General features: G+C 36.3%; 1 protein-coding gene across 4 annotated transcripts; it reads right to left on the reverse strand.

Annotated features, from left to right (window-relative positions):
• Nucleotides 1-98: 98 nt before the first annotated feature.
• On the reverse strand, nucleotides 99-27763 carry plekhm1 (pleckstrin homology domain containing, family M (with RUN domain) member 1). Of its 4 annotated transcripts, none has more exons than XM_041265677.1 (12): nucleotides 27448-27761; nucleotides 22198-22293; nucleotides 21265-21512; nucleotides 20140-20772; nucleotides 18496-18931; nucleotides 17682-17895; nucleotides 14613-15521; nucleotides 13115-13260; nucleotides 12810-13003; nucleotides 12585-12648; nucleotides 7412-7569; nucleotides 5059-7283 (listed from the first exon to the last, which is right to left on the reverse strand). In XM_041265677.1, the coding sequence occupies exons 2-12, from the start codon at nucleotides 22249-22251 to the stop codon at nucleotides 7175-7177; spliced, it is 3165 nt and encodes a 1054-aa protein (XP_041121611.1). In that variant the 5' UTR covers nucleotides 22252-22293; nucleotides 27448-27761; the 3' UTR covers nucleotides 5059-7174. The 4 variants fall into 4 exon arrangements, with proteins under 4 accessions (XP_041121614.1, XP_041121611.1, XP_041121612.1 ...); XM_041265678.1 differs by lacking the exon at nucleotides 27448-27761 and adding an exon at nucleotides 22848-22872; XM_041265680.1 differs by lacking the exons at nucleotides 5059-7283; nucleotides 7412-7569 and adding an exon at nucleotides 99-1848 and having other exon boundaries at nucleotides 27448-27763.

The following is a 27763-nucleotide window of genomic DNA, read 5'->3' on the forward strand; positions in this document are numbered from 1 at the left end:
TCACCCCCTTCCTGGCTGGCCGACTTCTCTTGAACCCTGGGAAAGAACTGTCAGGCCAGCCTGTCCAAGGAACTCTGTTATTACTGATTAGTGCCCTCACAGGTCGGGAGGGAGATTTACAACCAATAATTATTGTATTTCTGTCACAGGTGCAAAGATTACATTGTAATTAATCTAACAATTAAATTAATGGTAGAATATATCTTTTAGGTATCCCAATACCCTATAGTACCTTGAATTTTGAAGGAGAATCTGGTTTTATATGATCCTAAAAGAAAGCATGATTTAGGAGAGTAATAGCCAATGCTGGCATACACACACATTGTGAAGCCTGTACATGTGGATAGCCATTCAAGTTGCAACATGTTTAGCCAACTGCCAGATATTACAGTTTAGTCAGGGCTTTTTTTTTTTTTATTAAACTTAATTTGGGTTTCAACAATGCATTACATTTTTAGCAACTGGAAAAAGACCTTAGCAACTTGTTTTATTTTGAGTACCTAGCTGTGAATTGTTAAACAGTATAGCAATCGGCAAGGTAAAATACTTTGATTCACTTTGTGAAGCTGATAAAAAAGTTGCAGTGCTAAGTTTGTAAACTAAGCCCCAAAATAACAGGAAATATGTGACATTTTTTTGTACAGTTTTTTTTTTTTTTTTAAGGTTAAATAAATCTTTTTCAATGTTATATTCATGCTTGTCGTTTAGGTTAATATTATCAATTCTTATTTTTTCTGTTGTTATAGATTAGCAGAAAATATTAGAAAACAAAGCAAATAAGTTGTTTTTTTAAAATGTAGGCTGTTAGTGCAGGCAGCATACCAGATTCTGTTTGCAAAGCATCTGCCTACACCTGGATCTGACAGGCTTCTGTGTGCATGCGGTAACAGTGTGCATCACATCAATGTTTGGTGTGCTTGGTGGTATCCAGAACAAATCCTAACTTGCTGAGCTAAACTGTGCAACGGCAGAGGGAATGAGTAAGTGTCATGAAACATCGGCTTCAAACTGAAAAGAAATGAGTGATAATAAAAATAATGCAAATATAGACTTTGTAGGAATGTTTAATTCTGCCTGTCCAATTAATAATTGCATCAATATGCCTGAATAGTCTCTTCTTATTAGGTCTAGCAAGGCACAAATTAAAAGCTGCTCCTGCTTTTGTGTTTACAGCCTTTACAGAAAACATGACAAAAGCACGGGCCCCGGTTTCACAATCATAAGTGTTTGCATGTGGAACCGCAGAAAATTGAAAGAGAGATGAATCCATCATTTTTTAAAACTGTCATAAAAAGTTGGATTTAGAAGGTTACAATGTTATGAATGTAAATTCACTTACTATGTAACTAATAGATAACTGTGGGGGCAAGTTAAGTGAATGAGGAAATAAACTGCTTTCCCAGTGAATGAATGCCCAAAACTTTGTCAGCTATTTTGAAAGTGGAGGTCAGTATTATTCAGTGTCAAGGTCTAAAAAGTAAAGCATTTACGACAGTGGGTTTATTCCAGCATATACCAATTGTGTACACAGTCAGTATATGGTAGGATATAGCCACTTGAATTCCTATAGAAGTAAGTGGTCCAGACTGTTTCACTGTTGTATAATAATGAGTATAGCTTTCAGCATAAGCGTGTTGCATCTACACACAGATTGCAGAAACTACAATGAAAGTTCTGTACAAAGAAAAAAAAAACTGCTGAGGCAACCTGACAGGTGGAAATGAAACAGAAACCTACAAAACAAAATACTGGGGAAGTCTATAAATCAAATTGAGATAAGAGACAAAAAACCAGGGGGTGGGATTCACAGAGCCATCTTCTTCCATAGCTTCATCAGCACATTCTTTTCTGAAAGGAGAAAACACTCATCGAAGTTACAGAAATTGAGGAATGAGGTTTCTATGGGTCAAGGAATTCCAAGAGGAGCAACAGTTTGATTAATTGAAGGAGGTTCAGAAACTCTATATTGTTTGCCAGAGGTCCAAAATGAAGATAAGAGCCATATGCATATTTTTATACACCAGTGATAGGAAAGCACAAAATAAAACGTTCCATTTTCTTAACTTTATGACACAGATGAGTAAACTTTTTTTTTGTTTTGTTTTACAGTATCCTCTTGTTACTGTGTCGAGGTGATAAATATAGATATCATTTTGGAACAGGGGCTTTTGTTTGTCCAGAAGTATTTCTCAAGATCATTAACACAAGCTGACAGGCCCAGAAGTCAGGCTGCCTTTTTATTTTTTAAGGAAACAGTCTCTTTCCTTTGACAAGCCAGATGGTCTCTTTTCCTGTAAGCTCCCTGTCTCGTTTCCCTCAGTCACAGAGATCACACATCCTATGGAAGCCAAATTGTAATTTAGAGATATCTCAAAATATTTTAAGATATCTCTATATCATTTTAAGATACAAAATACATTTTTCTCAAGAGTTTTCTCAAAATGATTTCCAGATATATTTAAATGGAGCCTTAAATGATATATCTAATATGCATTTTCAGATATCCTTAAATCATTTTAAGATGTCTCTAAATCATTTAGAGATATCTCTAAATAACCCCTGTCCATTTAGATATATCACAAAATCATTTTAAGATCTCTCAAAATAACTTCCTATGAAAATGCTCTATGACTTGAATGGGCATTTAGACATCTCTCTAAATCATTTACAGATAAGAACAGAAAGTTATTTTGAGATATCTTAAATGATTTAGAGATACCTTCAAATATTTAGAGATACAGTATCTCTACATGATAATTTGGCTTGCCATAAAATAAACTCTTAGATTGAAACTTCCCAATTGGGACGGGTCACGTGACCAAAACGAGTTTTGTGCTGTTGCCCAAAAACTGGTCTGTGTGGTCAATAGCTCCCTCTGAACACTCCCCAAAATAAACAAAATGGTGGACCAGCCACAGCATCACAGATTTCTCAGGATGAAATATTTTAATAAATACAAGTTTTATAAAACAGTGTCGATTGCAGTTTTCTCCTTGTAGTGGAAAACTTTTCCACTATAAGCCTCAACTGCAGTGAATAATGATGTACTGTTCCACACACAAAGATGTGCAATGCTAAATAAATGACCAATGCTTCTTTTTTTTCCCCCATTTGGTGTCAACATTGAGTTAGGCCTCATTATTGTATTTTGTTCCACTTCTGTTTTCCTCCCAGATGCATGGTTTAAAAGGGCTGCAATAAAGTTACACTGTGTCCAGGAACTCAAGTTGAATACAAAAACATCTTTTGCAGCTGCAGGAAATCTGCAGCCTCTACTTGATGTTACTTTTAGTCTCACCACAACTGGTGCACAGCTAGTCTTCAGGGTGCTGGAAGAGACTTACTCTGACAATACTAAGATCACATGGATTCTGCCTTTCAATCACCTACACCTATTATCCAACGGACGTCTTGTTGTTCTACAAGGGGTTTTGGGTTCTCATGCTCCAATATCGAGTTATCTTTTTTTTCTGTCTATCCCTGACTTTAAAAATTGCTTCAAACAACAGTGAAATGCAGAACCAGATACAAAATACTTTCAATTGAAGTTGTTAACATTTTTTTTTTTTTTTATGTGAACAAAAACCCCAAGGGAATAGTGTAATGTGGTGATAAGCATCTTTGATCAATGATTGTGAAAAAATATATATCTAGATCAATCATATGCACGACACTGCTATTTTAAAACTAGAAATATTTTCCATTTGCTTGTCAACTTGATGTTACATACTACGGCAAATCAACTGCCACAGCAAATGGTTTGACTTTTAAAATAATGTGGCAATGGAAGAGTTTCCATTAACTAGCCAAAGTCCTGAAGGTGTTTTGAAACAAGGGCGTAGCCACAGTATTCTGTGGATCTGCCAGCAGGGTGGTCTGAATCAAGTGGGCATAGCAGACACTGGGAGAAAAGTGGCATTTGTTTGACTCTCTTGATCAGATCAAAGTGATGTGGCAGTCAGGATGTGACAGCAAAACAAAACCCTAACTGACTGAGATGATGAGAATCAGCCAAGCCTACTTATAGATTTGCTCAATGTCACATGAGCACATATTCTCGGAAATGTAAAAAAAAAAACAAGCCACATGAAAAATGGAAATTGTACATGAAAACAGAATCAGCCAATTAGATAGTAACAGGATTTAACTAATAAGCAGACGAAAAGAAAAAAAAAATCTTTACAGATTGAAATAACTTTATAATAAAAAAAAAGTAAACCCTGTCATTGACCAGTTAAGCAGTAAGGCAGAATGCAAATCGAGGCATCTTAGAAATTCAAAAACATAGCACTTTACTGCTCATTATACAGTGGCAGGAACTTGCTATGAAATAATTGTCTATCCATCCTTTCAATGCAGAGCACTGAGATAATGACTTGGAGATTTAGCAAAGCCATGTCTATTTTTAAACAACATACTACAAAAACTAGGATGACGGTTTTGCAGAAGTTAAATAAGTCATCACCACTTGTTAACGATCAAAATAGATCTTTGAGGCGACCAAAGGTTTCACATCATACAGGGGTAACCTGGAAAACAAATAATTTTGGAGTAGTGTAGTAGACCCTGGGAGTCTAATTTTAATATTAATCTATCGATTATTCCTGGATCTTGTACTGCTGATCATTAAAATAAATTCCACTGTCGACAGTAGATTTATTTACACTTTCAGAACAACCCAGGACTTCACTTCCAACTAACCTTCATTCTAAAAACATTTCCAAGCAACATTGCATATGCCAAAAATAGAGAAGACATCAAGCAATAAGCTTCTTTTACCCTAGCTAAGCACCATCTCTCAGACTGATATTATTAGAGTAAGGGTGAAACAATACAGAATATCTATCTCAATATGTATTCTGATTTTTGCTCTTTTTGGCAAGCTCCTGGGAAAGGGTGCAATAAAATCTCAACTGAAAATACAACAAAGAACGGCAAATAAAATACTGTAGTATGTTAGTACTATATTTCATATTAAAATGAACTGCACAAGAAATAAAATACCTGAAAGCATTTCATTGTGAAACTTGAGTGGCAACGAGATTGTTTCACACTATATCAGATCAAACAAAATTACAAAGTTTATTTATAGAACACTCTTAAAAACCTAAAATGAACAAACAACACGAACACAGTACAGTGCTGCGCTCTCAACATGGTGAGAATATTGTGCATAGATTGAAAAAATGTTTTTGCATCTTGCTGTCAGATAGAATAATGTACTGCCACCTATTTGTTACAATCAGAATTACCAGTAACCAGTTTCTTAGTCTGCTCAAAACAATGCAAGAATGCAGTCCAAATATCAAGATTGGCAATTTCAATTGAACTACATGGAACAGTAGTGGGTATACTCATTAAAGGATGTATACCTAGTAAAAAATAATTAGGAAATTACAGTAAATTCTGCATAGTTTGTTTCAAGAGAAATGATGTTTAAACTTAGTGCCACCAAAATAGTGACCGATTCATTAAATTTCACAGCACACCTGATAGCTTACCAATAGAGCAGCAGTAAAAACACTGCCATTGCTTTCATTGTTTGTTCCCTATGCAACAGAGATCGTAAATTAAAAGAAAGGGGGCGTTTTAAAAAGTGCTGTGCCCTAATGGTAAATTATCTTGTGTACTGTGAAATCTATTGATTTATAATTTCACAAGATCTGGAGTCCAGTATTGGTAAATGAAAAACACTACTGCAGACTTATCAAATTTTAGATGTGTTGTAACAAACAAAGAAATACAAATTTGACAACATGCTACCAAAACACCAGAGTTTCACTTTAACTCTTTAGACATTTACTTTATTCCTCAAACATAACACCGAAGTTATAATCAGCCTGTAGCAAACAATTAGTAGACAAAACAGAACCTGGATCTCAACTGGTTTGCATGGTTCTAGGGTAAAATTATACTTCATTTTCTTTTACATTATTACAAGCCAATGATATTTACAATTGATTTAAATTACAACAAATAAACTTATTAGAATTTGCACATATAATTACTCTCTTGTTGGCACATTGGACAGTGGAAATTACATTAATATTACATGCTGAATATTAATACAATATATAAAATATATAGAAAAAGACAAGAATGTCAAAAGGCACAATTTCTTGTCTACCCAAAGTAAATTCAACATCTCTGCATATATGTGTGAATAGGAGAACCCTTCTAAAAGGGTTATTTTTTCCCCACCCATGAACATTATTGAACTATTTCCTTGACAGTATATATTCCCTTCATACATGGCCTACCTGAAATAAATATTAGTGAAAAAAAAAATTAAATGTAATAGAATTGTATCTGAACATGGAGTATATCTTTTCAGTTACTATTAAAACAAAAGACACCGCAAACTCTACCTCAGAACTGTACTAGCATGCATGTTTATTATCCACAAATCTACACCACTTGATATCTTTGTAATATATAAAATAATTGTCAAAGTCTGCATTCATTAAATTTACAGATAACAAGATGTTATTACTTTAATATATCTCCCTCATAAATTAAGTGCATAGATTAAAATGTGATCACATTTTATATGATACAATCAAGCTAATGATAGCCACTGCCACACTTACCAAGCAAAATTTTAAAAAAGATACAACCATGAGAAAATGGCACTCTCATCAAAAGAAAATAAACTACAAATTAAATCACAGATTTATTTATTTATTTTTTTTAAATCATATAAAACTGGTGCTTATAAAAGACTATATGTGAAATTGCAGCGACAGGAAACCCTTTATCTCTCTTCCTCAACTGCCTTTGTCTCTGAAGCTGTGATCTCAGCTGCCCGCCTCAATTTTGCAAATATGTAGAGGCAATCTTCCACTGTATCACAAGCATTAAAACTAGGTATCTCAATTCAAAGGTCTAAACAAAGAGACAACCTTTGATTTGCAAGCCTCGACATCCACGTTGGGTAAAAAATAAAAAATCCACACTACTACAGATCGGCTGTGTTCTGACTTTTGTAAAGCCACATGTGGCATTTGTTTCTAATGTTACCTGTAAGCGGACTGTTATAGACACTCATTTGTAGTAAGTGTTCACTGTTTTATATATGTAAGGGTTGTATTACATATGGGAATTCTCATTCATTCAGTGCTTTTACATTACTTTAAAAAAAAGTACAGTGCTGTTTCTGATGGTGTGGTGTGATCTAGTCCTGCAGCTCTCTTTCCAGATATCTCTGCCGTCGCAAACAGCAAGGGCAGGATTTGGACTGTGCTTTGCAGGAGGGGTGAAAGACAGCCTTGCACTCTTTACATCTGAAAAGTCCAAAAAGAATGAAAAATATAAAGAGTGAAAAGAAAAGGCATTTTCAGAGACTTTTATATTTTTAATGTATTTTTTTTTACAGCTCTTATAACAGCCTGCAGTATTTAATTTCCATTACCTGGTGGTTGTTTCAAACTCAAAGGGGAAGAGGATGTCATTGCCGTTACAGATCTGACAGATAAAGCCCCTCATTGTGCAAAGGTCACATTGGTAAACGTGGCTGGAAGCAAACTGGATCAGAGACTTGAGAAATGCTTCATACTGCCCTTCTGCTACCTACAGAACACAAGAAATGAATAAGTCCAAATCTTTTCAAATTGGTGTTAAAAGATAAAATGCACACAACCTGAAATTTGAATTAAGGTATTTAAAATCAGAATCCTTTAACAAGATCACAGAATGTTCTAAACGGAAAACTACCAAGCAACATTATCAAAAGAGAAAATACTAAAATGTCCCAAGGAGACTTGAAACAAACAGTCTTGGGGGGGGGGGGGGTGACGACAGGTTGTCCTCCGCCCTGTAAGCAGTCAGAGCAATATACTTACCACCCACATGCTAAAATGGGTTTTAGGTCAAAAGACTTTTTTTTTTCACCCATTAGGTTGCATTTGTATTCAAGTACACTCATACACAATAGACTCACATTCACACCAGCACAAAGCAAATATTCACAATTGTAAAAGCGGTGGGGGTCAAGGTTGCCCCAATTGTTTCTCTAACTTGGCTTGTGTTTTTGATGCAAGTTTGATACCTTGCCGTTTTTCACATTGCCAATGTGTTTCTGTTTCAGATATCACCTTTTTTTTTCCCACTTAATAGATAATAACACACACATTACAGGAACAGCAAAACTGTTCAACCTATATTGAGGCAATGTATTGCTGTTTGGCTAGGGTAAATGTAAATAGTAGCCTAGTCTGTTGAAAGGGTTAAGATGTGAATCTGTGTAGCGTAGCGGTTATGTAGTTGGAGTAAAAGTATGACTAGTTAGAGTTCAAACCCTGCCATATATATTTATTACACACACATTAAAGTTATGAGTGCAAAAGTATGTACGTTTAATTAAAGTGTTATCATTAAACTACATTTTGCTTTCACTTTAAAATTGTAATTGTTACACAAATAAAATACTAATGTTTTTTTTTTTAAAAAAAGAAAATAAATTAGTTTGCAATATAAACCGTGTGTGGGAATCGAACCCAAGACAAGCTTCCAATGCTGGCGCTCTAGCTTTCATGTCACAAAGTTAGTCCATTTTACATTTGCAAGTGTACTGCAGTAAAGTTACAATTATGTAAATTGTTTTTTTCAGGGCTTTCGTTTTTGATATACTGTATGAAATTAGTGTTTTTGGTTACATTCCAAAATGCTTGAGCGTTTTCAGTGTCAAAATATGTATAGTAACTCGACAGTACTTGCACACTTAAGTTGTACCTTCTTTTCTTTTCTGTCTTCCACACCGAAATCCCTATGGTCACGGGCACATTCTTCTGGGGTTTTTGTGTGTAGGCATTTTTGTACATTTCGCCACAATTCTGTTTTAAATCCTCCGTATCTTAACTGTAATGTAGCTTTAAATCCCGCTAACAAGCCTCCATCCTTATTGTAATCTCGTTTTAAACCTCGCAAGTGGAGTCTCCAATAGAAATGCAGGAATGTGCTGTCACTCAGTAGTTGGGGTGAATTTTTAATTTTCTAAATGTTTGTTTTATTTGAAACTACAGAGAATTCCTGTCAGGGACTGGAATTCACGGCAACAAAATAATAACCCTACGTTTTAGTCTTTAGTCTTCCTCACTGCAGATTCTGTCCAGTCACAGCTCACACGCTCGCTAAGTCGCACCCACAGTTTCTCATTCAAGTTCAGCGCTGGACTGTCTCCAGTCCCCAGGCTCATGCACCCCCTTATATAACCTTCCATCGTTTCCCGCCGCTGTCCGGCTCATCAACCAGTCACATCCATGCTCTGCAACACCCGAGAAACAGCAACACACATTCTCCCCTCATTCACTCACTCCCCCTTCCCATGCTAAGTAACAAAGTGACCCCACTCCCCTTACTAAACATGTAACATATATAAAAATTAGACAGAGAAGACAAACTGAACAGACAAATCCTGCAACAATGCAATTGTGTGGGTCGTTACAATATACTTTTAATTTGAAAGTAAAAATATATGAAAGCATGACAACCTTTATGTACAAAAATCTTAATATACAACTGAACAAGAACTGTTGATTATTTGTTTCATACAGTATTAAATGGCAGTGTCTATATCCGAGTGAAAAAGAAATAAAGAAATATCAAGAAAGAAAGGTCTATGAATTCATTTATGTAAACATTTATTTCAATATTTATTTATTTATGTTTCACTTTTACCAAATATATAGGCTTCAGCATAGCTAATTCTCAGAAATGAACACTCCTTTTTATTCAATGGGGACCACAAAAATAGCTGTACTCTCATCAACTAGTATGGAGAGGAAACCGTACTTCCTTGCGCCAACAGGGAACACAATGAGCGTTACACTGACAGGAAACCAACATTTTATAGATGAAGATCAGAATCTCAGAATGATAAAATGACTCAAATCTCACAAAAAAAAAAAAAAACTCCAAAATGTCAAAAATAAAGTCCAGAGAATTCTCAGCTGGTTGACTTCATCTTTCAATGCTGCTAGTTTGCTCAACTAATCGTGAAGCACTGACAGTAACACAACACGCTCGCAAACTGAAGGCTATAGTTTCAAATACCAGAATTGTTTTTTTTCTTACTTTATATATATATATATATATATATATATATATATATATATATATATATATATATATATATATATATATATATATATATATATATATATATATATATACACACACATACACAAACACACATTCATATCTATATATATATATATATATATATATATATATATATATATATATATATATATATATATATATATATATACACACACACACACACATACATACATACATACATACATATACAGTACCAGTCAAAAGTTTGAGTACACTTGCTGAAAAACCGAATTGTCTGTAAATCGTGGATTCCTCAAAATAGCCACCCTTTGCCTTAATAATAGCCTCATAAACACGAGGCATTCAGTTAACAAGTATAAGGAAGAAATCACCCGACATGTCTTCCCAGCTCTTCTGCAGCAATTCCCAGAGGTCTAGTGCACTTGTGGGTAGCTTTGCTTTGACTCTTCTGTCCAGTTCGTCCCATACAAGTTCTATGGGATTGAGGTCTGGGGACTGGGCAGGCCAGGTCATTAGATTGAGTTGTCCTTCACTTTCCTTCTTCGCCAGATAGTTCTTGCACAACTTTGAGATGCGTTTCGGGTCATTATCTTGCTGAAGAATGAAGGACTGCCCAACTAGCTGGAATGGCATGCCTCTGAAGTATGCTATGATAGCCATGCTGGTTGAGCTTGCCATAGACTTGGTAAAGATCACCAATTCTGTCACCAGCAAAGCAACCCCACATCATGACACTGCCTCCTCCATGCTTAAACATATGCAGAACTCATGCGCTCTCTGCGTCTTACAAATACTCAGCGGTTTGACCCAAATATTTCAAATTTTGACTCATCGGTTCATAAGACCGACTTCTACTCCTCAAACGTCCAGTTTCTGTGTTTTTTGGCCCAGGCAAGTCTCTTCCTCTTATTCTGCACTCTTAACAATGGTTTCTTTGCCGCAATTCTTCCAGTTAGGCCAGCTTCACACAATCTCCTCTGAATAGTTGATGTTGAAACATCTGTACTTCTAGTAGCATTTAGCTGAGCTTGTATTTCAGGGGGGCAGTTAATCTTCGGTTTCGCAGACCTGTGACTCGAATGAGTCACCCTTGGCCTGCCTGACCTTGTTCGGTCCTCATGAGTGCCAGTTTCTTCAAATCGTTTGACGGTCTTGGTCACACCAGTTACAGACACTTGCAAAGTTCTTGCGATTTGTCTTAAAGATAGACTTTCCTTTTTTAAAGTCATTACAGACTGTCTTTTTTCTTTGCTTAACTGAGCGTATTTTGCCATTTTCTGCTCCCTTACATTCAGGAATGACAAACTTGTGCCTATGCTACCTATATTTATAGTAATCATGGACCCTCACCTGTTACAATAATTGCTGACAAAAGGTTAATTAGGTAACATGCTAGTTAACTCAGACAACATCTAACAAAGACACTTTTATACTTAGGCCAGTGTTCTAACACCGTGTTATACACATTTCAGACTTTTAACTGACTTGGGCTTCAGACTGAAATCCCCTTGCTTTGGGTGACCATTTCATTGAAATTGACAAGATTAAAAATTTAATTTTTGAATGCAATTCACTTATGATTATCAGCGTATATAAGTACACGTATCATATAATGAAATATTAAGTGTTTATAGACAACTTATTTAATATAAATGATATAGACATCACAATAAATGCATTCCCTAGTATATTTCCAAATTAATAGCCATTAAACTCAGAGGCCCTGTAATATACATATGCATGGATAAAAGTGCCAGGGGTCTGCAAAAAAACGCTAGGAGAAAAAAAAAAAAATGGACAAGTTTACTTTACTTTGGCAACTTATTTTTTTTTCTACATTTCACCTAAGAGTGCTGGGAACTACAAATTAAAAGTGAAATGATGCTTTTGGCCGATTTACTTTTGCTGCACCAATACCCTGAAAACATGTAAACTATCCTTGCTGTATAGAAAGTCTCTGGCAGTTCTCACTGATAACTTGGCGTGAAGAACTACCGTTCCTCTCAATATATGAATATCTGAACATATTGTAGATTTAATCCAAAGTGCAGCTTTTTGTCTCTCAAATGGTAATAATTTGATAGAAATGCTTCATGTACTATACTTCAGTATAAATATACTGCCTTCCAAATACAGATGAAACTACTGAGGTTAGTCATTTGTTATTCACTTTACTCCAAATATTTTGTCATTAGTATGACAAACAAATGTTAAAAGTAGGGATAATGGGCATTTCTTCATAGCAATATGGTCTTGTCTGAAATCCGATTAAATATTAGGTATTGTATAGAGGGTCAGAGTAGGTAACCATATGCAATCTGTGTGAATTTTAAGTGAAGGCTCCAGTCAGTTACACAGGATGACTGGAGTGCTACTTTTCATATTTTTATTTTGCTACAGAAACCAAAACGGAAAACCTAAACTGCCACCTTAACAAATGTACTGTTGCAGATTACACAACACTTTTGTATAGTATGTAACTGTTTTCATTTTCAAAACCCTACCTGACGAAGATCTGCAACACCATACAAATGGGCAGACTCCAAAAGGTAGTTCCTCTTCTCAAGTCTGAAAGGGAAAAGAATATTTTTTCTTCATTTGTAGTCTGATTGGGGGGAGGGCACTTTATATAATCAAAATACGTTTCACACTTTAGTAGTTGATTAAGGGAAATTATAGAAGGCCACAATCTCAATTAAATCAATCCAATTTAATGTAATAGCACTCACTTTGTATGCATCGTTTTAATAGCACCACTTCGACATGTAATTAGGTAATCACCCAGCAATTTAATCTTCTGTCGGCTTTTGTAGATGTCTGACAACTGTTCTGCGTGATCATATAAACTTGCATTGACAGACTCCATGTTAATCAAGGGTTCTGATTCAATCTGACTGAGTAACTTCATAGCTTGTCTGGAAACCTGTTAAGAAAAGAAAGGAGCAAATAAAAAGTAAACAAACTTATACACATTTTACTTGGTAATAGTGATGTAGTGTGTGTTTTTTTTTTTTTTTTTTTTAATTAAACTTACTAGTCTTTTCGTCAGGTCCCAGTTGTGAATAATCCTTGAAGGTATGACTGTATTATCATCCCGGTGACAAGTTTCACAATAATATTGTCCAGAAAATTCACACAGCTTTGGTTTTCCAAAAGAAAAGCCAATTTGCCTGGGGCAACCTTTATGTTGGGTGAAAAGACAAAACAGTGAAAGCTGCAATCTAGTTAATTAAACTGTTCAATCATCACAGCAAGACATCACACTGCACAAACACACTAGGCTCTCTTTGCTACTTAATGATTCTGTCCACTTCTCACAAAGTTATGCAAAATGAATGGGATCAAAATATATATATATATTATATATATATATATATATTAATATATAAATATATATATATATAATATGTATGTAATTATATATATTTATTAGACACACACACCTACAAGTGCTCGTTCAAATGCAGGATTTTCATGTTTGGATAGCCGATCAATTTAAATATTCTCTCTTTTTCAAAAAGTAATAAAAGCCATTATATTGCTCAGAACGCAGGCAGAGACAGCATAGCAACAGGGTCAGGGGTCGTGGCTCGTGTTTGTGCCTTTATTTTACAGCAAGACATTACAATACGTAACAAATATCCCAGGAGTAAAGAATACGTTGTGTACTTTAACCCAGTGAATTAACTACAAAACAACGGATGCCAAATCAGTTCAAGTTGTTTATTCCCAAAATATAGTACACAAACTTGACTCCACATTTTATTCATTTTTAATTTTTTTTTCATTTCTTGCCATTTCTGTTTCTTCACAGTAAACAGTGACCATTGACCCGTTTTCATACAATAATATGAGGCTGTTTATGAGAGGCATTTCAGAATGATCTGCTTGCCTTTCTGTCCCATGAGATTCTGACTAGCTCCGAGCACAACCAAGACGGCCTTACATAGAGATTACTACGAGTGCGCGCGCATAATCTTGTTTGTTTACTTTTTACTGTCTAAAACTTAAAAAAAAAAAAAAGAGGCTTTAGCTGCAGTGTCTTTTTTTCTACATATCAAATCTCACATATCACACAGAGGTTTTTTCATTTACCATTTTTTAAAATGTCGCACAACTTCTTGTGAGGCGGTAAATAAGTGTAAGGTATTTGCGTAAATGCTTGTAGACTAAAAACATGGACTTATGTACCTTTTTTTTTTCTGTTTTTTGAATTTATATATATCTATATATATTTTATATATATATTATATATACTATATATATCTATAATATATATATATTATATCTATTTATGTAACTAAAGACTTTTTAAAGAACCTACCAACGTGTTAAGGTCATTCCAAGAACTATTCTGTTACATGGATGAATACAAGCCAGTTTAAACAAAAAAAAAAAAATACAAAACTATTTGTGGAATCTTCTGCAAGTGTTTTTGTTAGCATTGTTAGCACAGAACTTAAGACAAGAAGCATAAGTAAACCTGCATCCCAAACTTGTAAATGTACTTGTATAGCTTTCACAGGATTTACCTGCACATTTGAAATTCTGTGTATCCAGTCCTTTCTCTGTAGGGACAGTGGTCAAGTAGGGTAGTAAAGCACTACTGCCTTTTATACTGTACTGAATGAGTCTGTGAATGTTCCCGTCTCCTCCAACTCCGGTCTGGGGGTCCTCAGAGGTCTCCAGGTAAGACGTTAACGCCCCTCGTATAACCACTCTCCATGACTTTGCCTCATTGGCATTTTCAGCCTGCAGCTTTAAGGTGGTCTTGGAGGTCAAGATCTTAAAGAAAGCTGGTCCCCCGAGGGAAGTATCAGGGACAATGTCTCGGATTGCCTCGATCTTGGAGCTATTGTGCAGAATCTTTTGCTGGTCACTGATCCTAAAGCATTTCAGAGCCTCCAAGGACAGAGAAAAAACGTACGGTTCCCAGCTTTTGTTATCAGTGAAGACGTACAGGACCGACTCTTTAATAGCATCCTGCTCCGGTTCTGTGTGCCGAACCCAGTCCAAAACGATCGGCTTGTTGTCTTCCACAGCCTCATTGGGCTGACCAAAAGAAGGCTCTTCACTGATGATGTTGCTGGAAGTGGTGGGCTGTAATATTTCCCAGTGGTCATCCTGCTGCGGGGGCCGGCACTTGTGGAGGGCCTCTTGCAGCCGGTCTAGCCAGTCTTCAGCCTCATCTTGTGAAGGGGCTCGCAGGTACAGTTTCTTCCCAGAAAAGAGGAGCTCAAATCTTCCGTCACTGCTGGCCGTCCCCACTGACTCACACCGGAGGAGGGAGCAGTTTTCCGAACACGTGCGCTCCTCATCGTTCAGGTACAGACGGAACTCGTACGGGGACAGCTCACATCGGTACTCTTTCCAGATGCCCATGGCTCCTCGCCTCTCCAGATTCCCCAGCTTGAGAAGCCCGCGGAATGGGTTGGAGAGTCCTTGATAAAAAGGGGGAAAAAACAAGGATTTCACTTTTTTCACATAACAAATTTTTTTAATTTCCATTTAAAAAAATAAAAAATAGTAATAATGCATTTATAAAGATGCTGCAAAAATGGTACCAAACATTCTTTCAACTACTGCTTGTACACAATGTACATATAATTTATGAATCTGAAATACAGTATAATCGTAAATCTCGAAAAACTACTCACTTCTAAATCTTTTGTAGTCATTTTTGTATTACTTTAGTATAAATACATGTTAATTTGGATTCATATGTTGTTTTTTTCTGACTTTATGTGAACGAAAAGACACACATTTGCCCGTTTTCCCATTGTAAATAGTGATATTTTGAAATATCACTGTCCTGGTCACAAAAGCAAAGTTTGTGGGGAATAATAGCCATTTTCTATACTTTTGAGGCATAAGCAATTAGGAAATAACACTTACTACCCAGGAACAAAAATTGTGTTACATAGTGTAATCATTGCAGCACTATAGAATAGACAGTGGTCGAACTGGCTATGGCCATAAAGTGTTCTAAACATGTGGTTTAGTACATGTGTCTGTATCCCCATTCTCTACATTCTGGCGGCCTTCACATCTGAAAACATATTTACCAGAACAGTTACAAAACAGAGAAAATCTTCAACATTAAAATGAAAATGCATCACCTTGAAAGTCTGAAAGAGTGCACAAGAATGAACAGGATGCAGAGAAATAGAAAACAGAAATGACAACCAAATCAAAAGGGGAATTCGGATTTTTAAAAGGGCACTGGAAGTGCTAGCAAATGAAGCATAACTCAATAGTTTCTACTAGCACGACAAAAATGACTAGGAGTTGCATTCAAAGTTCCATTTCAAAACAGGGGGTTTTCTTTAAAAAAAAAAAAAAAAAAAAAAAAAAAAAAGTACAAACATTTAAATTACCAGCCATTATTAATGCAGCATTTTTGGGGGTTGCCAGAGGAGTTTGGCTAGTGCATTTAAAAATATTGTTGCTAGCATTGCATTAACATGAAAACAAAAATCTTGAGAATCTGTTACATATTTTCCCAATTTTTAATCAAATGAGCTCTTTCTTCAGAAATACTTAATTGTTCTGTTTCTATTTTTACAGAAAAAAAAAAAAAAAAAAAAGATTTGCAAACTTCAATAACTCAGACTATCCTGCCAGGATCATATCCATTAGTTAGGCTAATCGTGTACAGTAAGGAACTGTAGATTCAGGACAGACTACTGTTTGGGGAACTCCTGTTAGCAGTCACAGCACATACTGTGGCTGACACATGGTGTCCGATTGATGGCACATGGTCATTTTAAAAAACAATAATAAAGTTTTTTTTTTTTGGTTTGTTTTTTTGTTTTTTTTAAACTGGGAGCATTGAAATGTCTGTTCAGCCCATGGCCCCATCGCATATAACTCTTAAACAAGAAAAGCCGGTTCTGTACGGGAACACAACAGACAGAACAGACAGTAGGTCTGCAAAAACAGGGAAGTTTATTTTTCAGTTGGTTTTGGTTAGCAAACATCAGCTGCTCTTTTCATTGCAAGTTCTGCATCTGAGGGTTCTCGATAACCTGTTTACAATAAATTAAAATGAACTGAGAAATGTATATCCAAACATTAAAATGACCAGTTACCTTAAGGATATTTTCGTTTCTTTACACATATTTAAGTTCTGAAAATGGTGAATTAGTGATTTTTGTTTAACAAAACCTCAGGCTTCTGGCTCCACAGATATAGCTGCGATAGTGGAACTTCACAGTAAGATAATCCGATCTAAATTTAAACTCGGTGATACCTTCCTAATAAGCAACTAACACTGTTGTGACTGTACAATCTGTTACTTTATTTAGTGGGGACATTTTTATTATTTACTTTTTTTCCTTCATTATGAGCCACACACCATCAGATGCGTTCAAAATGACACATAAGAAACCTACGTGGCAAATACAAGTGCACGAAAAGCATTATTTACAAAATGGTTTCATTAGCAATACTAAATCGGGTTTACTTTATGATAAAAAGTAAAATAGAATAACTAGGTATAACAGAATCATTTTTAGTGTCTGCCCAACAACTGTATGTGAACCTGGTCCTGACGGGTTTCATTTTATTGCATTGTAAAATTCATATCTGAAAAAGCTCACCGATTTGTCTGCGATGAACAACTTTGAACTCTTGATTCAGTGGTAGTTTCCCATCGGAGCTGGGCCTTGTTATATGGGGGAATTCTAAGCCAGCAAAGTCCATTCCATTCCTAGTGGTCGTGCTGTCTGACTGCACTTGCTCATGCTCTTCTTTGGGCTTGTCATCTTGGTACGGTTTGTAAATATCATCCTCCGATATCCAGCTTCGGCTTTTCTGAACCAGCAAAACAAAAGAAATCAGTGAAGTGTCTTTACATAAAATTGTTTTTTGTAGAATTCCTCTTAACTTTAAAGAGATGCAATCTCATGCAGTTTGAGTACTGCCTGCTCAAACTTGCACTAACTCCTTACATCACCTGGAGGATATTTGTACACAGGATGAGATGTACTAGTGACATTTTGATTTTGCATGTATAGAGCCATGTGCCAGTCAACATAGCCTTACCTAATAAAACAATCAAAATTGAACTTAGAATGATTTCTACACTGACCAATAAAAATTTGACCCTAGGCACAAATCTGTTTTGAAGTAGAAACCTGTCCTCAAAAGGGGAAGTTATAGAGAATGTTAACAGCAGCTTTCCATGCTTAAACAATTCTTACCCAGACATTCTTAATGCCCTTGTAGAAGTGTGTGTGGACAATCACTGGAACAGTGTGGACTGAAAACTAGTTCCAGGGTGGGTATGTGAAGAAAACAAACTACACAGTTTTGAATACACACACCTTCAATTTCCTCCATTAGCCAAACCTGATAAGAAGTTGTTGAGTACTATGCCATTATAATCAGATACTGTAATATACTGAAACTTACTGGAAGACCTGTTGTAGGAGAATGCAATGATCCTTCAAAACAGCATTCTATATTTTGACCTGTTTCCTGACATCTCTTTTCAGTCTTGCAGATTTCATGTTTTTCATCTACAAGAGCTGGCTCTGAAATGTCTGATGTTTCCTTCATTAGTTGCACAGACAGCTGAGGAGTATGATCAGGCAGTTCAGGAGCTAGGATTGGTTTCTCAGCATCATGTGGTAGATCCCTGACACTTTCAAAATCTGGTTGCAAAGTCACCGGAGTAGAAGCATTTCCTATGTTAGCTTCAATAGGAGCAGTTGACTGGCCACATGTCTCATCACCACATGCTTCTGCAGACTCGGATGGAAGCTCTTGTTCTTGGTTTGATAGGAATAAGTCCTCTTTCTCTGAATCTTGACTTGACTGGGCACTTTCACTAAAATCATTCATTACCCTTAAAAGAGAAAGAAAATAAAAGCAAAATGAATGCGTAATCATAACAGCGTGAGGTAGAGAATTCTTTAACCAAGGTTTATCAAAAACAGAATTAGCCAGTTTGAGATACAAACACCAATGTAAATACAACACATAAAGCCAGATTAACAGGCATTGGTAAATCCTGCTGAAGAATATCCTAAGTTTGATAAGCGGCTGTCCATGTAAATTTCTACACCGATATGTCAACTGTCCTTTCAGGACCTATTTCTTGAAAGGTTAGCATTTCTAAATAGAAATGGAAATCCTGTCTGACGTTTAAACTACTAGGGTTTTGTGTGGGTGCACAAGTTCCAATCTTTAAAAAAGGCTTTTAGCCCAAGTGCAAATACTCTCAATCAGGTTCCCCTGGATACAAGAATACAAGACAAGGGTGTGGCAAGAATTGATAACATGATAATTAACAGGCTAGTGGTGCAATCGGTCACCTAATTTCTTATTCGATTATCGTATAGGCATTTATCAACGATACTTAATTGAAAAATGAAATGTCAATGCATTAACAGAAGATCCGATAACTAAAAGGCCATGTTGTGCATAATTGTTATACAAAAAGGCACAACTTACATTCAAATTAGAACACTGCCAATTATAAAAAATACAAAAGGACTTGTTTAACAACTGAAAAGAACATGTGTGCGTCCATATCAGATGTCCCTTTAACATTGTAATAATAAAATACTATCTTTTAACAGAAGTCATTTCTATCTGAACTATGGTTGTTCATTAATGTTAACATTTTATGTCCAAAGCAAAACATTTTAATGTATCTCACGAATAGACTAATTTAACTACTGTACTAAATTCAGTTTCTTTTTGTATATTGCCGTATAATCCAGACACAATGTACTTTGAAACAAGACTGTAAATAAGTAGATTTAATATTGGCATTCTTTAGACATGAATACGCATAACATAAAAAGGTATATGCTGTGTTCTTGTCACTTTTTAGTGCAAAAAAATGCATAGACTCACCAGTGAAGCAACTCAACTCATTTTTACATGGTGTATATCCAACGTGAATGTAGAGGCCTAAAGTGCGTATCCTAGCAATGCTCTGATGTTATCTACCGCACTAGCACGAAAAGAAGCACACAAGGTTTTAATGCAAACCGGCAACAGGAGACAGAAGCATACTTTTAAGTATCGCACCGATGGCCAACTCACCCTGGCATAGATTTGCTAGAGTCTTCTGCACTCATAATACCCATGTCAGAGTCACACGACCAGGGCTCATCTGAGGATTTATCTGGGCTTTTGGTCCCATTGACTTGCAGGAGGCTGTCAGAGCTAAGGCTGGAAGAAAGCTGTGATGAACCAGTGGTATCAAGGCTCAGGGTGGAAGAGGTGAGTTTACTTTTCCCCACGTTCTTACTTTGTGCCGATCCGGAGTTATGATGAACTTCAATGATATCTGAACCAAAGGACTGGGAAACAGAATCCCAGGATTCATTTAATTTGGAATCGGATGCTGGAAGGTCAAATGAATCGGAACGGGGGCAAAGGCCTGCAAGAACTAAGGGAGTGACTGTCCAGTTATTCAGTACAGCTGATTTGTAAGATAGTTGGAAGGAAAGGGAAGTTAAGCCTTGCAGGTAACTGAGCAGAACTTCCCGCTCTTCAGTGTCCAGTAGGAGTGCAGCCGGCTGGTAGTATCCAGAGAGTTTGGATCTCTCCCGAAGCAGCGTTATGAGATAGCACTCCATTAGACCGTCATTTAATGCTAACCTGATCCAGGCCCGACAGCGACCGATATCTGTGTTGATAAAGTTCAGATGTTCCAGCTCTGTGACCACATCTCTAAAATTATAAAAGGATGGATAATTTTAGTTATGGAGATACTACTCATACTGTACAGAATTATGACTTGGAAACTATGAAAGAGATCATTAAGAATGTGGTATTTTTATTAATGGAACAAATGCATAATTAGTTTATAACCCATATTAGTTATCAGTGGTATTATCAATGGTCAGAGATATTTCTAAAAATATATTTGTATTTTTAAAATTAGAAAATGACGCTGAAGCGACTGCTGTGAGAAACAATGTAAACCACCAAAATGTGGAACCTTAACTCTTCGGAGAATTGGTCACTTCAAAACTGAGCAGTACTCTTTTATATTATGATGCTCTCCCTGTGTAAAATAAAAGATAAATGTGAACATCTACAGATTTGTGTGCTTGAAAAACTATAACAGTACAGTCCCTGTTCAGTCTCAAAATAACTAAACCTCTTTGGTTGTACTACTAAACGTGAAGTCTGTTGAGCTACTGGTTGGTACTTGCTTACCTGTGAGTGATGGTTTTTAAGAGTGACCAGAACACAGGCTGTGGTAGAGGTCCTCGCGTCCCCAATTTCTTTCCCTTTCCTCCAGTTTCGGTTTTTACATATTTATTTTTTATCCCGTGGATAAATACAGCTTCCAGGGAACAGCAAAGGATGTTCGCATCGCTGTCATCGCTGGTTACAACAGCGTCCGTGGTCACAAACTGCTTTTGCAGTGCCTTGAGGGAAACCGCTAACTTCGTCTTTATCCACTATGTTAAAAGAAAAAGGAAAACACAGAGAGAGACAGAGAGATTTGTAAGACCACTAGTTAGAAGATGCTGTATGATTCTAGCCAACAGTCCTTTGGCTATTGGTAAATCCATACATAGTGTGGCTAATCTAACTAACAAAGATTTTGTCACAGAAGACATGGGAAACACACGATGCAATAAAATAAACTGCCTATAGTAGGCACTCTTAAAGCCAAATGTGCATATCACATACAGCAATTAGCTACAAGAAGCTATAAAAGATGCATGTTTGAGGCCTCAGCCAATTCATTCATTACTGTATCCCTGGGTTAGACTTGATAAATATGCATGTGATACAGGCTTCAACAGCTTATATGAATTTCCATATGGTTTCCTATGGTTCTGTGACAGTGCCAAAGTACAGCACTATACAACGGCTAGATAAGGCATAGAATGTGTGGATATACTCCACGTGACTTCCTTCAACTCTTTACTAGCCAAAAATCCTGTGATTTTTTAAATTTCAGCCATTATAAATTCCCAGGTAAAACTAATGAATGTGTTCTTCAGTGTAATGAACAGGTAGAGAATATCTGATTGGGTACTGAAAAAATTCCACATATGATGAATGCTTCCTAAACCAACTCTTGAAAAATGTCCCTAATCTGCCAGGACAAAAGTAGTCAGGATTTAACTACTTTACCTGTTTAACTTCTCTAGGGTCAGGCCCACTTTCAGATGTGTGGGCAGAAAGCATTGCAACTCCAAAGTCCCATCAACTACTCAATCACATGACAAGCTGCAAGAAAAGAACAAAGTCCAATCAAAACAAAGACTCTGTCCGAGTGTAACTCGGATATTTTTGCCGATAAAAAGTGTTCTGTGTTGCACAACAGTAGAAGTCAAGCGCCTTTAACAGTAACAGTAATTGCTTAGATGATTTAAGGACTTAGATTAGCGATCCCTATAAATACTTTAAGACTGCAGAACAAGAAAAAAAAATGCATGCACGTGAACAAATAAAAACAATAAACATATTAAACATTACATTCTGAGAAACAACGTAAAAACTATAACTGTATAATTGTTAGGGATGGAAATTTCGAACAGTTTCCTATTCAAATACATGGGGGCCAACATTTTCGTGTATTCGAATACTCGAAATAAAGAATACAAGGCAAATACGTATGGGTACTACAGCAGACAGCATAAAGTGTGAGCCGCTAAAGTTTAATTTCACTCTTTGGAGGAGCCAGCTGGGTTCACAAAGTGTATGTCCAAGACAAGATTTCTTTGTTCAAGTTACTTGGTCTACTCAATAACCTGTAAATAATTCAAAATAAGGCCACATACCTGGTTGTACTTTTAGTGGTCACTACTCCATCCATTCACAGAAAGTCAACAGTAAATGTTTTACATTGTCCTGCAGTCCACAGAATTAAAAAAATAAAATAAAATCTGTTTTCTCAGTCATTGCTGTGTTCTGCTTAGCATTTAGCATGTCTTTATATTCAACATAAAGCTAAATTAGCACTCTAATTTCAATATTAATAAAGTTAGGCTTCCTTTTTAGCACTTGCTATATCCTCTTGTTTACAAATTTAAAAGTTAGCTGGTGCCGTGCTCCCGGAAGCTGTTTCATGACGAGCAGCAGCGGCTGTGTGCAGTCATTACAGGGGAACTCAAGCGGGATGATCTGTTAACATTAGCTGAAAACAAGGCAACAAAATTGCCAACAATTTCAAACAGAATATGTTTACTGTATAATTTTACTGTTACAAGCATTGCATGATTAATTAGGGTTGTTATGTTTAATATGCCAATCTCATTCGCATGAATTTAACACTGATTTTGAACAACTTATCAAGCGTCAGCATTAAAAAAAAAAAAGGTGTTTGTGTCTACTAGTAGCTAATATAAGTCTTTTTCGTCTACTCGAATATGTAATAAGCAATTCAAACAGTTTTATTTGTGTAATTGTGTATTCGACTACACTGACCCATCCCTAATAATTGTCTCGTATGACTAGCCTAGATATAAAACTAATTTAAGTTACCAAATCAGTTTTGTATAAAGCAAAACTCTTTGCAATTTAAGTCTTTCAACACTGCAAATCTTTAGTGCAGTCAAATGGAAAAACAAACTCCAACAGACAAGCTCACTGCTCCCTGTCTTGGGTTTAATCACTTTTGCATGACTTCTAGTGCGTTGAAAGTATTTAATAAAATGCAGAAGAGTTGTCATTTTGCAAAGTTACTTTCCCCGGAGATTACATGTCTATTATGGTCCTACTATCCACAAAGTTGCTTTAATAAGTACCATTTAAAAAATCCAAACTAAGATGAATATGACTGGTGTTTAGCATCACTGGCAGTGTTAACACTACATAATTGCACAAAGTTACCATAATTTGTTATTTCATTAATTAAAAATGTAAGGATAGTTACACCACATTACGAAACAAATAAATTACTTATTTTCAAATGAAAATGTGCCTTTATTCCCATTGGCATTCCCCAGTTTACCACAGTGTATCCATCCCTAATTGCTTTCTCATGACTCGTATTTTCTATACTGTGAGAATAGGTTTCCTCTTGGATTGCTTTGCAATATACAGTTATGGTATCCCCCTTTTCTCCCAAACAAACGGTATGTTCAGTAAATAAAAAGGAAAACAGGAGGGCTCCATACTTTTTTTTTTACACGTGTACTGCAAGACACACCAACATACTTGCAGAACATTACAGAATAAATATGAAAAAACAAAAGCCTATAATAATGGACATTTAGATGCATTATTAAACATGACATATAATCAAATATATTTTTATAATCTATTGGGTTCTTTTTTTTTTTGGTCTGCCTGGCACAAATCAATTATTTTACTGAATATAATCTCATAGCTATAGTACAACTACTCTTTGTAAAGCCGGGTATATCATTGTAAACTCAATGGATATACTGTATAATCCTGTGAGCCTCCTCAAGTCAAATCTGAACAAACAGATTCTTAAATTAAAACATGGAACTGAGAAATCAAGTGACCAACATTAACCTTGGCTGAGGAACGTTAGCACTGCTCAGTGATACTATTTTCTTCTGTTCTGTATATCTAGTTACAGCACGACCAGGGATTACCTGGAACTATGAGAGAATGTATGTGACAAAGAAAATGAATGCGTACTTGTCTTCAAATTATTTAAGAATAAATCAATTTTTCTAAAGAACACTTACAAAAATCCCCTTTCGTTTTGTTAGACTAAAGTTTTTTGTTCTAAAAAACTGAATGTTTACCTTAGGCTATGACATGTGCTAGGATTATTCATAACTTTCCAGATTTTCTTATGTAGTATGTTTAGAAAAAGAAAAGGCATTTACAAACCATGATAAACATCCAGTACAACTTCTGGTTTATGCAACAACTTATCACACAAAGGCTAGCTGCTGTGTTTTTATTGAAGGGTTTTTGGGGTTGTTCAGGGCGTGAAATAACCGACAGCACAGGCGTCAATTGCCTAAATGTCCAAGCCACTTGCTGCAAAAAAAAATAAAAATAAAAAATTACAGCAAAAGTTGCCTGTAAACCACTGCCACTGGTGTCCGTCAGCACCAGCACATCTGATCTACAACCCACTTACGAAGTGGCTCAGCGTCAGTTGGCCCATTCTCTGTCTAATCTCATCCTGCAAGAAAATGACTCTATCAGAATGTATTACTGCTGCAATTCTTTTTACGGTGCACCTTCCAGCACTAAGTGATGAGAAAGACGTGCTGTATCATTGGTTAATAGAGTGCAAAAAGAGGGAGGGACGCTGTTAGACGGAGCTCAATATGACCACGCTCCAAGGACTGTGATTTTTGCGCACCATGTTAACTCAAAGTTTAAAAAGAAGGATTAAAAGCTGTAAAGTGGCAGCAAACAGTTCAGATTTACCTAATGTTCAGGTAAGCAATGGGTCAGAATTTGTGTTTTACTACTACAAGTCTCACATACAACTCTGCTCTTCCAACATGCAGCAGCTTTTATTTGCTATAAAATGAGCCAGATTCACATAAATCACATTCCTTTAATGAAATTAAGTAACAAGTGTTTCCTGAACCTTATAAACATGGCTTTCTTTGAATACAGCTTTGGAAGGTCAGAAGTTTATCCATTTTTAAAATTAAACTGTGTCATTGCTTGGTGAGGTAACATTCAAATTTGTTAAAATTACCAATCAGAAGAGCTGAAAATCAATGGACAATCTCTGTTCCCACTGTCAAGCAAATCATCTCTTTTCACCTGCCAACCTAAGCAACAGGTGTTACCAAGCTACTGTAACCTGGAGGCAAGGCCCCAGCTGTTTTTCCGCCTAACCCTGCAGGAGTACAAAAAGCACCAATCAGCCAAGATTAGCAACTTGCAGAAATCAGAATTCACATAGCGCTCATAAGACTCAACGTACACGCAAATTTACTAGTTGAGCAATCCTACTGAACGTGTTCTGTACATGTTATTTTCAGCTCAGATCATCTGCCATGCTATTCCAGCAAGCATTGTTTCTGAAAATATTCCTCGAGGCTGACTGGAAGGTGGGCTTTGGTGCACAGTGCAACACTAATACGCTTCGCCACCTCACTTCCTAGCACTCGGCCTTACGGAATCTATTCAAAATAGTAGCCAGGTAAACAGTGATCTAATCAGAAACAAGAGACTCCTACAATACTCACATATTAGGCTATTAAACAGGCATAATTCAAAATTTAAAGTAGTATACCTTTAATACAGGTTTGACTGGCAAAAGGTTCAGACCACTATTTGGATGTGGGGGGGGGGGTACAAACGTTTGTGATCTACTGACAATAAGGGCAGTGTGACTGCAAAAAAAACTGACAAGTCATTCTGAAAACATAAATCAACTATATCACTCCCTGCACTGGATTATGGCGAGCCACACTAGGACAGTCTCTGGTCACACCTTGGCACAGTTGTATGTACACTAATTATGTTGTGTGGATTTCACTGTGCAATACATGGCAGGTACCAAGAACAAACAGAATAGGGGCCTGTACTTTTAAAATTATCATAAATGAACATACCTACCCCAAAATTTCTTGTAAGAATTACAGCAGTTGGACAGTGCACAAACTTGTTTTCCCATATGACTAAACTGTTGGCATCCTTGACATTTTTTATAGGACACAATACCAGAAGTATCCCTTAATAATTGATTAAAACATGGACTGTATAAAAGTTGCCCCTGCTGCGTTTCTGTCACACTATGAAAGACAGCAGATCTCCTCGACTTTGAAAGAGGGACAATCAATCAACAAGTATTTCTGTTTTCCAGTGCCCAAAAAGTGGTCATCATTGAGGAAATGTCTAGTACTGTTTAATATAACATCATTCCAGTAACTTTCTGAAACAAATACCATGAAAGTCTCCCTACACCAAACTTGTATGGCTGACCACAGGGAACATACTCCCTCTTAACAGAGTTCAGGCAAGTATTCCTGTAGTTTTTGCAAACGCTTGTAAAAGGTTTTGTGCTAACAGTACAAAATGTCCCAATGAGAACTTCCTCTTAATTGGGGCATAGTGAGGCAAAGTTGACTGGGTAATGTCCTCCATAAAATGAAGATTAAGGCCCCTTTTAACATTTTAAATAGATTAAGTTTTCCATGTGCAGTGTTCATTTTAGCTGTCAATGGTTACTTTACCAAAATCAACACTGATGTTTATGTAACTGTTGCCTCTCCACTGTAACTATAACCCCATAATCCAAAACATAACAGCAATAAATTAATATATCAATGCACACACAATACATCTCGCGTTTTTGTTGCTTTGTTCAATAGTCGTTTAAGTATCTTATGATTTACCCCAACGGAACCCGGAACCTACCGTAGCCCATGAGAATATTATACACAAGTATAGCAAACACTCTACTATATGCGATTTTTTTTTTCTTACCGTGTTTATCAGTTTTTGAGATTGCAGGTAAATCCCGGTTTTATTTGCCACAAATTCCACCTCCTCCAAAGAGGCCAATTATTTCTCACCGCGGTGTCTCAGGTCTGCATTACTGGAAAAGTGTTCTCTAAATCGGCCGTCATGAGCGCAGTTGATCCTTCTGCACTTGCAACAGGCTGAGTGACTGGCTATTAACCCGTAAGAGCGTCCCCAACCGCCCCAAAAATACTTGTTTGTTTATTTATCGTCAGCACACAGCACATCTAGCTTGACTTTTAATCAGCTGTTTCCGTCTGGAAATGATCAAGTCGTCAGA

The sequence above is a fragment of the Polyodon spathula genome, chromosome 12 (assembly GCF_017654505.1).
Source record: "Polyodon spathula isolate WHYD16114869_AA chromosome 12, ASM1765450v1, whole genome shotgun sequence".
Lineage (NCBI taxonomy): Eukaryota > Metazoa > Chordata > Actinopteri > Acipenseriformes > Polyodontidae > Polyodon > Polyodon spathula.

What these genes read in the sequence shown, in the direction of transcription:
- plekhm1 (XM_041265677.1), bottom strand. Translation starts at nt 22,251, where the DNA reads ATGCTTTCTGCCCACACATCTGAAAGTGGGCCTGACCCTAGAGAAGTT. An exon ending in ACCCTAGAGAAGTTAAACAG is followed by an intron (nt 21,513 to 22,197) that starts GTAAAGTAGTTA and finishes CTTTTAACATAG; the next exon opens with TGGATAAAGACGAAGTTAGC. An exon ending in CTCCTACAACAGGTCTTCCA is followed by an intron (nt 17,896 to 18,495) that starts GTAAGTTTCAGT and finishes TTGCTGGTTCAG; the next exon opens with AAAAGCCGAAGCTGGATATC.